Source organism: Eptesicus fuscus, chromosome 3 (assembly GCF_027574615.1).
Source record: "Eptesicus fuscus isolate TK198812 chromosome 3, DD_ASM_mEF_20220401, whole genome shotgun sequence".
Classification (NCBI taxonomy): Eukaryota; Metazoa; Chordata; class Mammalia; order Chiroptera; family Vespertilionidae; genus Eptesicus; species Eptesicus fuscus.
The window spans coordinates 86145120-86159850 of record NC_072475.1 but is presented as its reverse complement, the minus strand read 5'-3'; the positions used below and the strand labels follow the sequence as shown (position 1 = coordinate 86159850).

Genomic DNA, 14731 nt, shown 5'->3' with positions numbered 1-14731 from the left:
TTATATAAAATTGCATTACATTTATAAAGGAAGAATTTAATTAAAATGTTTTAATTGAAACATGGATATATATTAAATACTTTCTTTTAAACAAGGATCATAAACATAGGAGACAAAATGCATTAAACCGAATTGCTGCCTTCCATCCAACCCTTAATCTTGCCTTCAATAGTATGATTCATTGACAAATTTTTGTTTGTTTTTAAATATTTCCCTTCTGTTTTCTTGATTCTTTTATTAAATTTATGGGGTGACATTTTTTAATAGGATCATATAGGTTTCGGGTGTAGATTTCTATGACATAAGATTTGACCAAAGTCAAATCTTCTTCTGTCACCATATATTAGGTCCCCTTTTTAAAATAAAATTTAAAAAAATAAATACAATCTACAACTCATGTTGTTAATCTCACAGGTAAATATTTACCTTCTTCCTTATACATAATATACTCTACTTAGACATTTATCAAAATTCTCCTCCAAACAGCTATTTTCTATTTGTATAAACTCATTCAGGGGGAAACATTTACCCTCTTGCTGAAAGTGATTTTAGTGATTTGAGATATGTGATTTTGGGACATTAGCCAGTAAAATATATCCTTTAGCTATATTCATAAACTGCTCTTGATATAGAGGTAATAGGAGAGACATAGTAGCAAAGCATCTAATGAGAGCATACAAAGTCAGAGAATTTTATTGATTTTTCTGACAGTTGCATCTAAACCTGTGCAGACAGTATTCTTTTAGAGTTAGGAGCCCAAAATCTATGGCTGACAAAGGTCAGAAAGCCCTTTTTTGGTGAACCACATTTGTGCTCAACTGACTTTATCACTCCTTCTACTGTAACATATTTCACATTATATTGCATTGATTAGTCCATAAACCAACACAGATATGGACAACGAATTCAAACGGCAACATCAGCTACTAAACTGTGAGGTGCTCAGCTCAAAAGTAATGAAGACCAGTTCTTAGGAACTTAGCACTTTGAAAGTGCTCACTTTCAGTTTATGGAACATATGAGTGCATGGGTGGGTAAGTAAAGGAATGAAATAATTTAGTGACGACTTCACATGGCATCGCCATAGACTTCTCATCAGCTCCCACAGGCATAGAAGGTTTTCTTTGGGGTACCACATTCTAAGGTGAAGCTGATCTTAGCTATCCTCTCCGGGAAGTAATGACTGATTCTATTGCAGAAAAGAATTCTCCCCAGTATAGACTGGCAGTAATCCCTTCTCAAAGAAAATCTCCATTATAATCCAGTTGATTAAAATGTTGTTATTGATTATTAAAATGAAGGCTCATGATTAGGGATTATCTAAAAATGCTAGTTTCTAGGCACCTTGATTGCTACCAGCTAATGTAAACTGTACAAACTGATTATCTACATGCTAATATTTAAAATTGAAGTAACTTTGATTTTGTTCCTATGTGTAATTCTTTACATTTAAAAAAAAAAATTGTTGGCTATCCAGTATACCTGTCCTTGATTAGTGATGTCTTTACATAAAATAGTTTACCAGCTAATAACCTCTGACCTATTCACCCAGTGACAGATACTAAAAGGGGTAAGAAGCTAAAGAAAGATGTGGTCAGGCAAATAACTGGAAACAACTTCAGATATGAGAAATCTTAAATATATTAAGTGAGGTTATCCTTCCTCAGACCCTTTCATGGATTTGCAGTACATAGAATATACTTCATACAACATCAGATTAAAACCAAATCCACTTAGATTTGGTACCACTAAACCTAATAAAAATAAATTATTAATGATTTTATACAAACTGTGTCAAAGTGGACAGATTTTTTTTATGAAATCTTCACAACGTACCATATGCCATAGGCCATTATTAATAACTTGGCCTCCAGTTGTGATTTGGGTTGTATGTTCATTCTTAAACTGAATTTCAAGCTTTCCATCACGAAGTGCAATCAGGAGCCAGGCTGAGTGGTCAAGAGCTTCTGTATACAGGATAACACCTTCGGAATCATATGTCCGGAAATCAAATGTGGCTGAAAATCTAAACAATGGGCAAAGAGAGAGCCTTAATAGTGAGAACATGGAAGGCTCTATGTATTATTCTTTTTTTCTTGTACTGGCAAAAAGCAGTATTTTGAGTCAACTATTTCCGTCCCTGGAATTAATAAAAGAGAAGGGCAGAATTAGACTGTTGGTGTATTATCTCTGGCTCCATGTGTGTTTAAAATCAAGTCATTAAATTTTCGTGCTTATTATTGGAGTCTTTTTTCCCAGAGAATAGATACTTTGGCAATTTTTCATCTTTTTTTTGGCATTTGGTTTGGAGGCACTCTTTCAGATGTTGGAATTAAGGCACATGTACAAATATTAGACATATTGAATCTCTTCTGGAACCTTTCACATACTACATAATCTGATTAAGATTCTTTTATTGCTGTATCTGTACATGGTTAGTAAAAGATATTACAATTTCATGATTGGTTTATCCTTCAAAAAGCATATTCTCCCTATGATTTCATATATGTCAGGAAGGAATCACTCAACATCTGGATGATTGCAAACATAGTTAAGCTTTCATGTGTGGTAGAAAAGGTAAAATCAAAAGCTTTAAAATGTATCTATTAGCTTGATTTCAAAGGGTCTCCCAAACTCTAATAGCATAAATCACTATACTAGATTACATGGAAAAAGAGTTTAAAAGATATAGTTTAATATTAGCAAACCAAATACAACAATACATTGAAAGGATCATATAGCATGATCAAGTAGAATTTATTCCAGGGATGTAAGGATGATCCAACATCCACAAATCAATCAATGTGATACACTACATTGACAAAATGAAGAATAAAAATCATTTATCATCCCAATAGAAACAGAAAAAATATTTGATAAAATTCAACATCCATTTATGGTAAAAACTCTCAACAATGTGGGTATAGAGAAAACATAGCTCAACATAATAAAGGCCATATGACATACCAACAGCTAATAACAATACTCAATGGGGAAAAGTGAAAGCTTTTCCTCTAAAGCAGAAACAAGACAAGGATTCCCACTCTTGCCACTTTTATTAGGCTAGAGAAAGAAATAAAAGGCATCCATGTCAAAAAGGAAGAAGTAAAACTCACTATTTGCAAATGGCCTATGTATAGAAAACAATCTTTGGTGAAGATTCCACCAAAAAACTGCTAGAACTAATAAATGTTCAACAAAGCTGCAGGACACAAAATTAATGTATAGAAATCTGTGGAGTTTCTATATACTAATAACAAACTATCAGAAAGAGAAATTAAGAAACAATCCCATTTACAATGTTATCAAAAAGAATAAAATACATGTACCTCGGAATTAATTTACCTAAGGAGGTGAAATACCTATACACTGAAAAGTATAAAATGCTGATAAAAGAAACTAAAGAAGACACAAATAAATAGAAAAACATTTTGTGCTGATTGATTGGAAGAATTATTATTGTTAAAATATCCATACTACCCAAAACAATCTACTGATTCAATGCAACCCCTATTAAATTTCCAGTGGCTCCGCCCTCCAGCAACAGGGCCCTCTCTCCCCAGGCAGGAGGGTCTGGCCCTCCACAATCCTCCCTCTCAGCTTCCTTCCACCTGACCACTCAACTGTTCCCATCTCTCACTGGGGCTGGTTTTGTTTTCTTTCCTCTTTCTCCACCTACCTCTGTCTCTCGGTGTCTCCCTGTGTCTGTCTCTGTCTAAACCCCTGCCCAGTGTGTGCTGAATCTCTCTCTCAATCTCTGTGCTGTCTCTCTCTCTCTCTCTCTCTCTCTCTCTCTCTCTCTCTCTCTCTCCCTCGTTCTTCCCCGTTCTCCCCTCTCAGTCTCTCTTTCCCTTCTCTGTGTTTCTGTCCTTGAGTCATTCTCCCTCTCTCCTAGTTCCCTCCACTTCCTCCCACTGGAACTCTCTGTCTCTCCCATCCCTCAGAACCTCCTCTTCTCCATTTCTGTCTGTCCTCCTTCTCTCCCTCTCTACCTTCCTGGTCCACAGCCCACTCTCTCCCATTCCACAGACTCTCTCCCCTTTTAGCCCCTTTTAAAGGGCCCTGTCCAGTTCTTAGGCCCCCATGCCTGGGTACCCCCATGGCCATCTGGGCAGGGGGAACCACCCATTCAGTCCCCATGAACTGTCTCCCCAAATCCCAGCCACATTAAAAAGAAAAAAATCCCAATGGCATTTTTCACTAAAGTAGAATAAATAATTTTAAAATGTGTATGGAACCACAGAACTTCCCAATAGCTAAAGCAAGCTTGAGAAAAAACAGAGCTGGAGGTATCACACTACCTGATTTCAAACTATACTGCAAAGCTATAATAATCAGAATGGTATGATACTGGCATAAATATAGACAGATAAATGGAACAGAATTGAGAGTCGAGAGATAATCCCACACATTTACGAATAAATAATTCATGACAAAGAAGTCAAAAACATACAATGGAGAAAGGACAGACTTTTCAATAAGTGGTGCTGGGAAAATTGGACAGCCCCCTGCAAAACAATGAAACTAGACCACTATCTCACACCATACACAGAAATTAAATCAAAATGGATTAAAGACCTAAAACCATAAAATACACAGAAGAAATACAGCAGGTAAGCTTCTTGACATGTGTCTTAGCAATGTTTTTGTGAATCGACTCCAAAGGAAGGGAAAACAAACAGAAGCTCAAATAAAAAAATGGGACCAGATCAAACTAAAAAACTTCTACAAAGCAAAGGAAACCATCATAAAAATAAAAATGCAACCTATTGAACTGGAGAAGATATTTGCAAACTACACATCCGAGGAGGGAATAATATGTAAAATACGTAAAGAACTCACAAAACTCAACAACCACAAAAATCAACCAACTTTTACAAATGGGCAGAAAATCTGAATATGCATCTTCCAAAAACATACTGATAGCCAACAGGCACATAAAAAGATGTTCAGCTTCACTAATTATTAGAAAAATGCAAATCAAAACCACAATGAGATATCAACTCATACCTGTTAGAATGCCTATTATCAAAAAGATAAGAAACAACAAATGTTGGAGAAGATGTGGAGAAAGAGAACCCTCATACACTGTTGGTAGGAATGTAAATTAGCACACCACTATGGAAAACAGTATAAAGATTCCTGAAAAATTTAAGAATAGAGTCACCATATGATCCAGCAATTCCATTGATGTGTATTATGCAAAGAATACAAAATATTAATTTGAAAAGATGAATGCACCCCTATGTTCACTGAAGCATTATTTACAATAGCTAAGATATAAAAAAACAAAACAACCTAAGTGTGTGATGGTTGAATGGATAAAGAAAATGTGGTACACACACAATGGACTACTACCCAGTCATAAAAAGAATTAAATCTTGCCATTTGAGACAAAACAAATGTATTGAAGTAAGTCAGATGGAGAAAGACTAATACTGCATAATTTCACTCATATGTGGAAACTAAAACAAACAACAACAAAAACAAGCCGAAAACAAACTCAAACATATAAGGACAGGTTGGTGGTACCAGAGGGGAATGGGGTGGGGAGTGAATAAGAAGTCTGCAGAGGTCAATTTTATGGTGAAAGACAATAACTAGATTTTTTGTGGTGATCACTTTGTAATGTATACAAATATCCTATCTAATAAAAGAGTAATATGCAAATTGACCATCACTCCAACACACAAGATGGCTGACCCCATGTGGACACAACATGGCCACCACAAGATGGCCAGCAGGGAAGGGCAGTTGGGAGGGACCAGGTCTGCAAGGGAAGGGCAGTTGTGGGCCATCAGGCCAGCAGAGGAGGGCAGGCCTACAAGGGAGGGCAGTTGTAGGCCATCAGGCCAGCAGGGGAGGGCAGTTGGGAGGGACCAGGCCTACAAGGGAGGGCAGTTGGGGGCAATCAAGCCTGCAGGGGAGGGCAGTTAGGGGTGACCAGGCCGGCAGAGGAGGGAAGTTGGGGGCGATCGGGCCTGCAGGGAAGGGCAGTTGGGGAGACCCAGGCCTGCAGGGGAGAGCAGTTGGGGGGGACCAGGCCTTCAGGGGAGGGCAGTTAGGGGTGACCAGGCCTGCAGAGGAGTGCAGTTAGGAGTGACCAGTCCTGCAGGGGAGGGCAATTAGGGGCAAACAGGCTGGCAGGGGAGCAGTTAGGCATCGATCAGGCTGGCAGGGGAGTGGTTAGGGGGTGATCAGGCTGGCAGGCAGAAGTGGTTAGGGACAATCAGGAAGGCAGGCAGGCAAGCAGTTGGGAGCCAACAGTCCTGGATTGTGAGAGGGATGTCCCTAAACAGGCAGTCGGACATCCCTTGAGGGGTCCCAGATTGGAGAGGGTGCAGGCTGGGCTGAGGGACACCCCCCCACACCGTGCATGAATTTCATGCACCAGGCCTCTAGTCAAATTATAATGTTGTATGCCTGAGACATATAATGTCATCTAATCTAATAATAGACAAATATGCAAATTGACCATACCTCCGACACACCCACAAGCCACGCCCACCATCCAATCAGAGTGAGTATGCAAATTAACCCAAACCAAGATGGCTACAGCCACAGAGAGCAAGGTTTCCTAGGTAACAGAGGAGGCCAAGCTTTCCGCCTGCCATTTCCAGGCCTAAGCCTCCACTCAAGCTACAAAGTTTCAATTATAGAAGGTAAACAAATTCAAACAAATGGTGGCAGAATGGAGCTTGAGAGAGCAGGCCAGGGTTGCCACCGGCAACAGGGGAAGCAAAGCTTTCCACACACCCTGGCCAGGCCCACCCGCTTAAGGCAACAAAGTTTCAATTATAACCCCAACACAAATGGCTGGGCCCTTGGAGGGAGCCCCAGGCTTGGCTTTGCTCCAGGCTACAAAGTTTCAATTGTAGAAGGAAAATAAATTCCAGATACCAGGGCCTCCGCTTGGGTTACCAGGGGGCGTGGCCGGCCTGCAAACCACCACAGGCCCCTTGCTCAGGCCGCCCCATGCCCCAAGGGAGCTCCCACCTGATCTGGGACACCCTTCAGGGCAAACCAGCTGGCCCCCACCCCTGTACCAGGCCTCTATCCTATCTAATAAAAGAGTACTATGCAGATTGATCATCATCGCAACACACAATATAGCTGCCCCCATGTGGTCAAAGATCCTGCCCCCATGTGGACACAAGATGGCCACCACAAGATGGCCAGCAGGAGAGGGCAGTTGGGAGGCACCTGGCCTGCAAGGGAGGGCAGTTGTGAGGGATCAGCCCTGCAAGGGAGGGCAGTTGAGAGGGACCAGGCCTGCAAGAAAGGGCAGTTGGAGGTGATCAACCCTCCAGGAGAGGGCAGTTAGGAGTGACCAGGCTGGCAGAGGAGGGAAGTTGGGGGCAAACAGGCTGGCAGGGGAGCTGTTAGGCATCAACCAGGCTGGCAGCGGAGTGGTTAGGGGGTGATCAGGCTGGCAGGCAGAAGCGGTTAGGGCCAATCAGGAAGGCAGGCAGGCAAGCAGTTGGGAGCCAGCAGTCCTGGATTGTGAGAAGGATGTCCGACTGCCTGTTTAGGCCCGATCCCAGTGGGACATCCCTCAAGGGGTCTCATATTGGAGAGGGTACAGGCTGGGCTGAGGGAGAACCCCCCTCCATGCACGAATTTCGTGCACCGGGCCTCTAGTATATCAATATTACCTTCAAATAAACAGATGAAGTCTAGCCATGTGTTCTGGGGTATCGGAGCTCTGGCAATGCCTATTAAGACTCTAGACATATATATAGCTACTATGAGGGAGGAAAAATCTTAAGTATGCTATATATTAAAATAACATGTATTGATTCAGTTCCCATAGGACACTTTCTAATGAGAATCAGCAATAAAGTTTCCAAGGGCCAAGCAAATCAAAATGACTGAAAAAAGAAAAAAGGGAATAGAAAAGTACTTGTATAATGATTAGTTAAAATAAAGACAATTTAACTTAAAAAGTTAGCATTTCAAATAATTGCTAAATAAAGCAAGGAATACACAACTTATCCCTACATATAGCAGTAATAACAACACAGGCACCATTTGCAATGGGGCACAGATCTACCTCAAATGGAACAAAGAAAGGTGATAGGAAATATTCTAAAGAGGTAAATGTGAAGTAAAGTGTGTTGAATGGATAGCAATGTAATAGAAATTCACTGAACCCAAATCCTATCTAATAAAGAGGGAATATGCTAATTGACCATCACTCCATCACAAAGATGGCTGCACCCACAGCTGAGGCCAAGTTCCCTTAAGGAGCCTTAATGAGCAATCAGCAGGGACCTGAGGCTACGCCCTCCTCCACCCCCGTGGGGCTTGACAGGGGACCTCAGGCTGTGCCCCACACCCAGCAGGGCTTGACAGGGGACTTCAGGCCATGCCTCCTGCCTTGGCACCAGGCTGGGGGACCTGTGGCCATGCCCCCCCACCCAGCGGGGCTTGACGGGGGACCTCAAGGTGCACCCCCAATGCTGGGTCGGGGGAACTCAGGCCGTGCCCTCTGCCCAGCAGGGCTTGATGGGGGACCTGAGGCTGCGCCCCCCTCCCAGTGCCGGGCCGGGGGAATCTCAGGCCACACCCCTCACCCCAGCACCGGGCCAGGGGACCTGAGGCGGCGCCCCCCTGCCTGGTGGGGCTTGACAGGGGACTTCAAGGTGCAACCCCAGTGCTGGGTAGAGGGAAATCAGGCCGCACCCCCTGCTCAGCGAGGCCTGACGGGGGACCTGAGGCTGCGCTCCCCCCCCCCCCACCTGGTGGGGCATGACTGGGGACCTCAGGCCATGCCCCCCACCCAGCAGGGCTTGACAGGGGATCTCAGGCTGTGTCCCCCACCTGGTGGGGCTTGACGGGGGACCTCAAGGCACATCCCCTGCCCCATCTGGGGGACCTCAGGCCACGCCCCCCCATCCTGGCACCAGGCCAGGGGACCTGAGGCTATGCCCCCTGTCCGGCGGGGCTTGACAAGGGTGGGACTGGCCGGGGTCTGGATCTAGCCCAATGGGGGGGGGGGGCGGCCAGGTCTGGGTCTCACACGATTTTGAGGTGAATGTGGGTGGGTGGGGACTTGACTCTGGGTCCCCCTTCAATGTGCATGAATTTCGTGCACTGGGCCACTAGTTATTTTATAAGAAAAAGAATTTTGCTTAGAATAAGTGTTTCCATTCTTTTTCACACTCATCACATCTTGCTGATGCAAAGCATGTGTTATCTTGCCAAAACCTTAATCTAGCCCAATGGGGCGGGGGGGGGGGGGGGGTGGCCAGGTCTGGGTCTCACAGAATATTTAATCTGTGTATGCTCAGATTTTTCCATAACTTGATCCTATTATGGAGATAATTTCTGTCTCTTTGTAAACTCATGCTAAACCAGTAATTCTGAGTCCTGTTCTGTTTGTTTTCTTTCTGAAATACATCAACATGCTGATTCATCACATTGGATAACAATTCATTCTTTATCAGAAGTATTGTAGAGTAAAAAAATAGTGACTCTATACTTTTGGGTAGAGTATCTGATTATGGGAAACAATGGAAGGGATTTGCAAAAAAATAAAGTAATAAAGCGCTAGGAAACCAAGATGACAGCATAGGTAATCACCTATACTTGCTGCCTCTCACAACCTGAGGCAACTAAACAGCAGAACAACTACCACCCAGAACCGCGGGAAAGCTGGCTGAGTGGAAGTTCCACAACTAGAGAGGTGAAGAACGCTCACTGAGACCAGTAGGAAGTGTGGAGGCGCGGAAAGTGCTGCACCTGTTTGTGCTGCTTTTTAAACCTGGAGGGAGATATAAGCTCCCGCTTGCTCTGAACTCCAGGTCCGGGCGAGACTCTGGGGGACCCAGACACATACGGGGAGAAACTGGACTGTCTGGCATCAGAACAGGAACACGAGGGTGGCTTACTCTTAGAGGTGCTCGCAGAGATCATTGTGGCTGCACAGGGCACGGGACACGGAGAAGGTTCTCCAGTTCAGGGCAGTCATTGCTATTTGCTCTACCCTGGTGATTCCCAGAGACCCCGCCCCACCCAATTTACAACCATACCCAAGCTGAGAGCAGTGGCTTTTGCATATGAATGGCCTGTTCTTTCTCCTAAACAAACTGCAGCTGGGTCAGAGAGCCCCAGAGATTCCAAAAGAAGGCCCACTACCTGGCAGCAGAAGCTGCCTTGCTTCACTGCTGGGCCTCATGTGGACACTTCCAAACCCCATACAAAGATGAGGAATCTGCAGATGTCTCTGTAGCTCCTGTTGGGTGGCCCCAGACAGTGGCTGACCTTGTACCTCCTTGGAGATCCAAGAGCCAGTTTACCCAGTGGTCAGAGTGAAACCATATGGGATTACAACTTTCACATCCATAAGAGACACACTCAAGGGGCAGACTTAGTGAGCACCAAGGCCCTACTGAAGCAAGTCCTGCCCCATAAGGGTGTCTCCTGTGCAACAGATCTTCCAGTGTACACACAGCTGGTCATCACAGCCAACTGGTCTGGCAATCAATTCCTCCCAGTGATACCAACAGCAATCAAGCGTTAACTACAACAAGACTGTGCAAACAGCCCACAAAGGGGTGCACCAAGAACATCCACCTCAGGTGACTAGGGAGGCTGAGCCATTGGGCCCTATAAGGACACCAATCACACAAGGCCACTCTATCAACTCAAGGAGACTTAGCAGCTAACCAGTACATAGACACAAACACAGGGAAGCAGTCAAAATGCAGAGACAAAGAAACATGTCACAAATGAAAGAAATGGATGAAAGCAAAATAGTGGATATAGAGTTCAAAAACCACGGTTATAAGGTTTTTCAAGAATCTTCTAGAAACAGCCGATAAATTTAGCGAGACCCTCAAGGATATGAAAAAGGACCAACTAGAAATTAAGCATACACTGACTGAAATAAAGAATAATATACAGAGATCCAACAGCAGACTAGAGGATCCCAAGAATCAAGTCAAAGATTTGAAATACGAAGAAGCAAAAAACACCCAACCAGGAAAGCAAAGAGAAAAAAGAACCCAAAAGTATGAAGATAGTGTAAGGAGCCTCTGGGACAACTTCAAGCATAACAACATCCAAATTATGGTGGTGCCAGAAGAAGAGAGAGAGCAAGATACTGAAAACCTATTTGAAGAAATAATGACCGAAAACTTCCCCTACCTGATGAAAGAAATAGACTTACAAGTCCAGGAAGCACACAGAACCCCAAACAAAAGGAATCCAAAGAGGACCACACCAAGACACATCATAATTAAAATGCCAAGAGCAAAAGACAAAGAGAGAATATTAATAGCAGCAAGAGAAAACAGTTAATTACCTACAAGGGAGCACCCATACAATTGTCAGCTGATTTCTCAACAGAAACTATGCAGGCCAGACAGGAGTGGCAAGAAATATTCAAAGCGATGAATAGCAAGAACCTACAACCAAGATTACTCTACCCAGCAAAGCTATCATTCAGAATTGATGGTCAGATAAAGAGCTTCAGAGATAAGAAAAAGCTAAAGGAGTTCATCACCACCAAACCAGTATTACATGAAATGCTGAAAGGTATTCTTTAAGAAGAGGAAGAAGAAGAAAAAGGTAAAGATAAAAATTATGAAAAACAAATACATGTCTATCAACAAGTGAATCTAAAAATCAAGTGAATAAAAAATCTGATGAACAGAATAGACTGGTGAATATAATAGAATCAGGGGCATAGAAAGGGAGTGGACTGACAATTCTCGGGGGAAAGGTGTGTGTGGGGTGCGGGAAGAGACTGGACAAAAATCGTACACCTATAGATGAGGACAGTGCGGGGTGGGGGGTGGGAACCGGGTAGAGGGGAGCTATGGGGGGAAAAAGAGGAACAATTATAATAATCTGAACAATAAAGATTTATTAAATTAAAAAATAATAATAAAAATAAAAATCCCAAAAAAATTATTAACAACAAAGTGACAACAAATACATATCTATCAACAAGTGAATCTAAAAATCAAGTGAATAAAAAATCTGAAGAACAGAATAAACTAGTGAATATAATAGAATCAGGGGCATAGGAAGGGAGTGGACTTACAATACTTGGGGGGAAGGGAGTGTGGGGGGTACAGGAAGAGATTGGACAAAGATCTTACACCTATGGATGAGGACAGCGGGGGCGCGTAAAGGCATGGGGTGGGGTGGGAATGGGTGGAGGGGAGCTATGGGGGGGGAAAAAAGAGGAACAACTGTAATAATCTGAACAATAAAGAATTATTCAAAAATTAAAAAAATAAATAAATAAATAAAGCGCTAGCTTGTTCTTCATGTTGGTTACACAGGTGAGTTTCATAAAATTCATCATGCTGTACATTCAGACATGTACATTTCTGTATACATTATATCTCAATAAAAAGCCAAACGAAGTAACTAATTAAATAAATAATACCAGGAAAATAATTATTTGGCCAATTTGATCCACTGTTAGAGCTCAAGCTATTATGAATTGTCTCTGAGAAAGGAATACCCCTGAACATGCCTGACAGTATGCAAACATTATTTTTTTTCTCTGTCATTCTCATTATTTGCATAGCAAGGAATACTGTGTCCAGTCTATCTCATTAGACAATATTATTTGCTCTGCGATATTAAAGGGGAAAACCAGGTCATAGTGGAAAATGAGTGTTGAAGGAGCACAATTACATCAGGGAATCTTAGAATAAATTTCAATGATTCTTAACACAAAGATTTCTATGAATTTATATTTAATGAATAATCACTCATATATAGTGAATTAAATTCTAGGTCACCATGCTTATTTAATAAAAATATTTTAAAATTTGGACTCCATAACCAGTCTCAAACATGTTTTCTTTACATTATTCCAACAAAACTCCAATTTCTTTTTTTCAAAGAGTGTATGACTCTAAGACCCAGCACCAGCACCAGCCTGCCTTGCTTCACAGCTGGGCCTCACCTGGGCACTTCCAAACCTGATACAAATAGGAGGAATCTACAGATCTCTCTGTAGCTCCTGCTGGGTGGCCCCAGCCAGTGGCTGACTTTGCACCTCCCTGGAGACCCAAGAGACAACGCACCCAGTGGACAGCTTCAGACCACACCAGATTACAACTCTACACATCCACAAGTAGCACACTCAAGGGGCAGACTCAATGAGCACCAAAGCCCCACAGAAGCAAGTCCTGCTCCATAGGGGTATTTCCTACAGCAGCTCTTCTGCTGTAGTTGCGGCTAGTTCTCATAGCCAATTGGCCTGGAAGTCAATTTCTCCCAGTGATGCTAAAAGCAATCAAGTTTCAACTACAACAAGACTGTGCACACAGCACACAAAGGGGTACAACTAGAGGGCTCACCTCAGGTGACTGGGAAGGCTGAGCCACTGAGCCCTATAGAACACCTACTACACAAAGCCACTCTACCAACTCCAGGAGAAATAGCAGTTCTACCCAATACATAGAAACAAACACAGGGAAACAGCCAAAATGCAGAGACAAAGAAACATGTCACAAATGGAAGAAAGCAAACTACTAGATACAGAGTTCAAAACCATGGTTATAAGCTTACTCAAGGATTTTCATGAGACCTTCAAGGGAATTAGTGAGACTTTCAAGGATCTTAGTGAGAAGCCAAATCATGGAAAAGGACCATTCAGAAATTAAGCATACACTAACTAAAATAAAGAATAATTGACAGGGATTCAATAGCAGAGTAGAGGATTCTGAGAATCAAATCAATGATTTGAAATATAAGAGGGCAAAAACACCCAACCAGAAGAGCAAAAAGAAAAAAGAATGCAAAAATATGAAGAGAGTGTAAGGGGCCTCTGAGACAACTTCAAATGTACCAACATTCAAATTATGGGGGTGTCAGAACGAGAAGAGAGAGAGCAAGATATTGAAAACATATTTGAAAAAAATAATGACAAAACTTCCCCTACCTGGTGAAAAAACAGACTTACAAGTCCAGGAAGCACAGAGTCCAAAACAAGAGGAATTCAAAGAGGCCCACATCAAGACACATCATAATTAAAATGTCGAAGGCTAAAGACAAAAAGAGAATCTTAAAAGTAGCAAGAAAAAAAGCAGTTAGTTACCTACAAGGGAGTGCTGATAGAACTGTCAGCTGATTTCTCAACAGAAACTTTGCAGACCAGAAGGGAGTGGCAAGAAATATTCAAAGTGATGAATAGCAGGGACCTACAAGCAAGATCACTCTACCCAGCAAAGCTATCATTTAGAATTGAAGGTGAGATAAAGTCTCACAGACAAGAAAAAGCTATAGGAGTTCATCACCACCCAATCAGTAGTACATGAAATGTTCGGGTATTCTTTAACCCTTTGCACTCACTTGCTTTTTTTCTCGATTCCTTTATTCTAATGCTAACCGTGTCAAGTCACACTCGACATCCGAGTGCAAAAGGTTAAGAAGAGGAAGAAAAAGATTTAAAAAAAAATCCACACAGACAACAGGGGGGTGAAGGCATGAGTGCGGTGGTGGGGAGGCAATAGGGGGATAAGGACACATATGTAATACCTTAATCAATAAAGAAAAAATCCTATATAATAAAAGCATAATATGCTAATTAAACTGGACGTCCTTCCAGACGACCTTCTGGATGAAGCCGGGGCTGCGAGGGAAGCCTGGGTCCTGGGTGCCTGCTGCCAGCCAGAGAGAAGCCCAGGTCCCAGGTTTCAATCCGGGATCCCTCTCACATTCCAGGACCACTGGCTCCTAACTGCTCACCTGCCTGCTGGCC

At 42.6% G+C, this 14731-nt stretch overlaps 1 protein-coding gene across 1 annotated transcript in view; it reads right to left on the bottom strand.

The window, feature by feature from the left end:
* Positions 1-14731, bottom strand: part of PROS1 (protein S) — a 105389-nt gene that overhangs the window by 30339 nt on the left and 60319 nt on the right. Inside the window, exon 10 of the mRNA XM_028131235.2 lies at positions 1837-2026. Coding sequence (XP_027987036.2) covers positions 1837-2026 — 190 coding nt within the window. The remainder of the gene's footprint in view (positions 1-1836; positions 2027-14731) is intronic.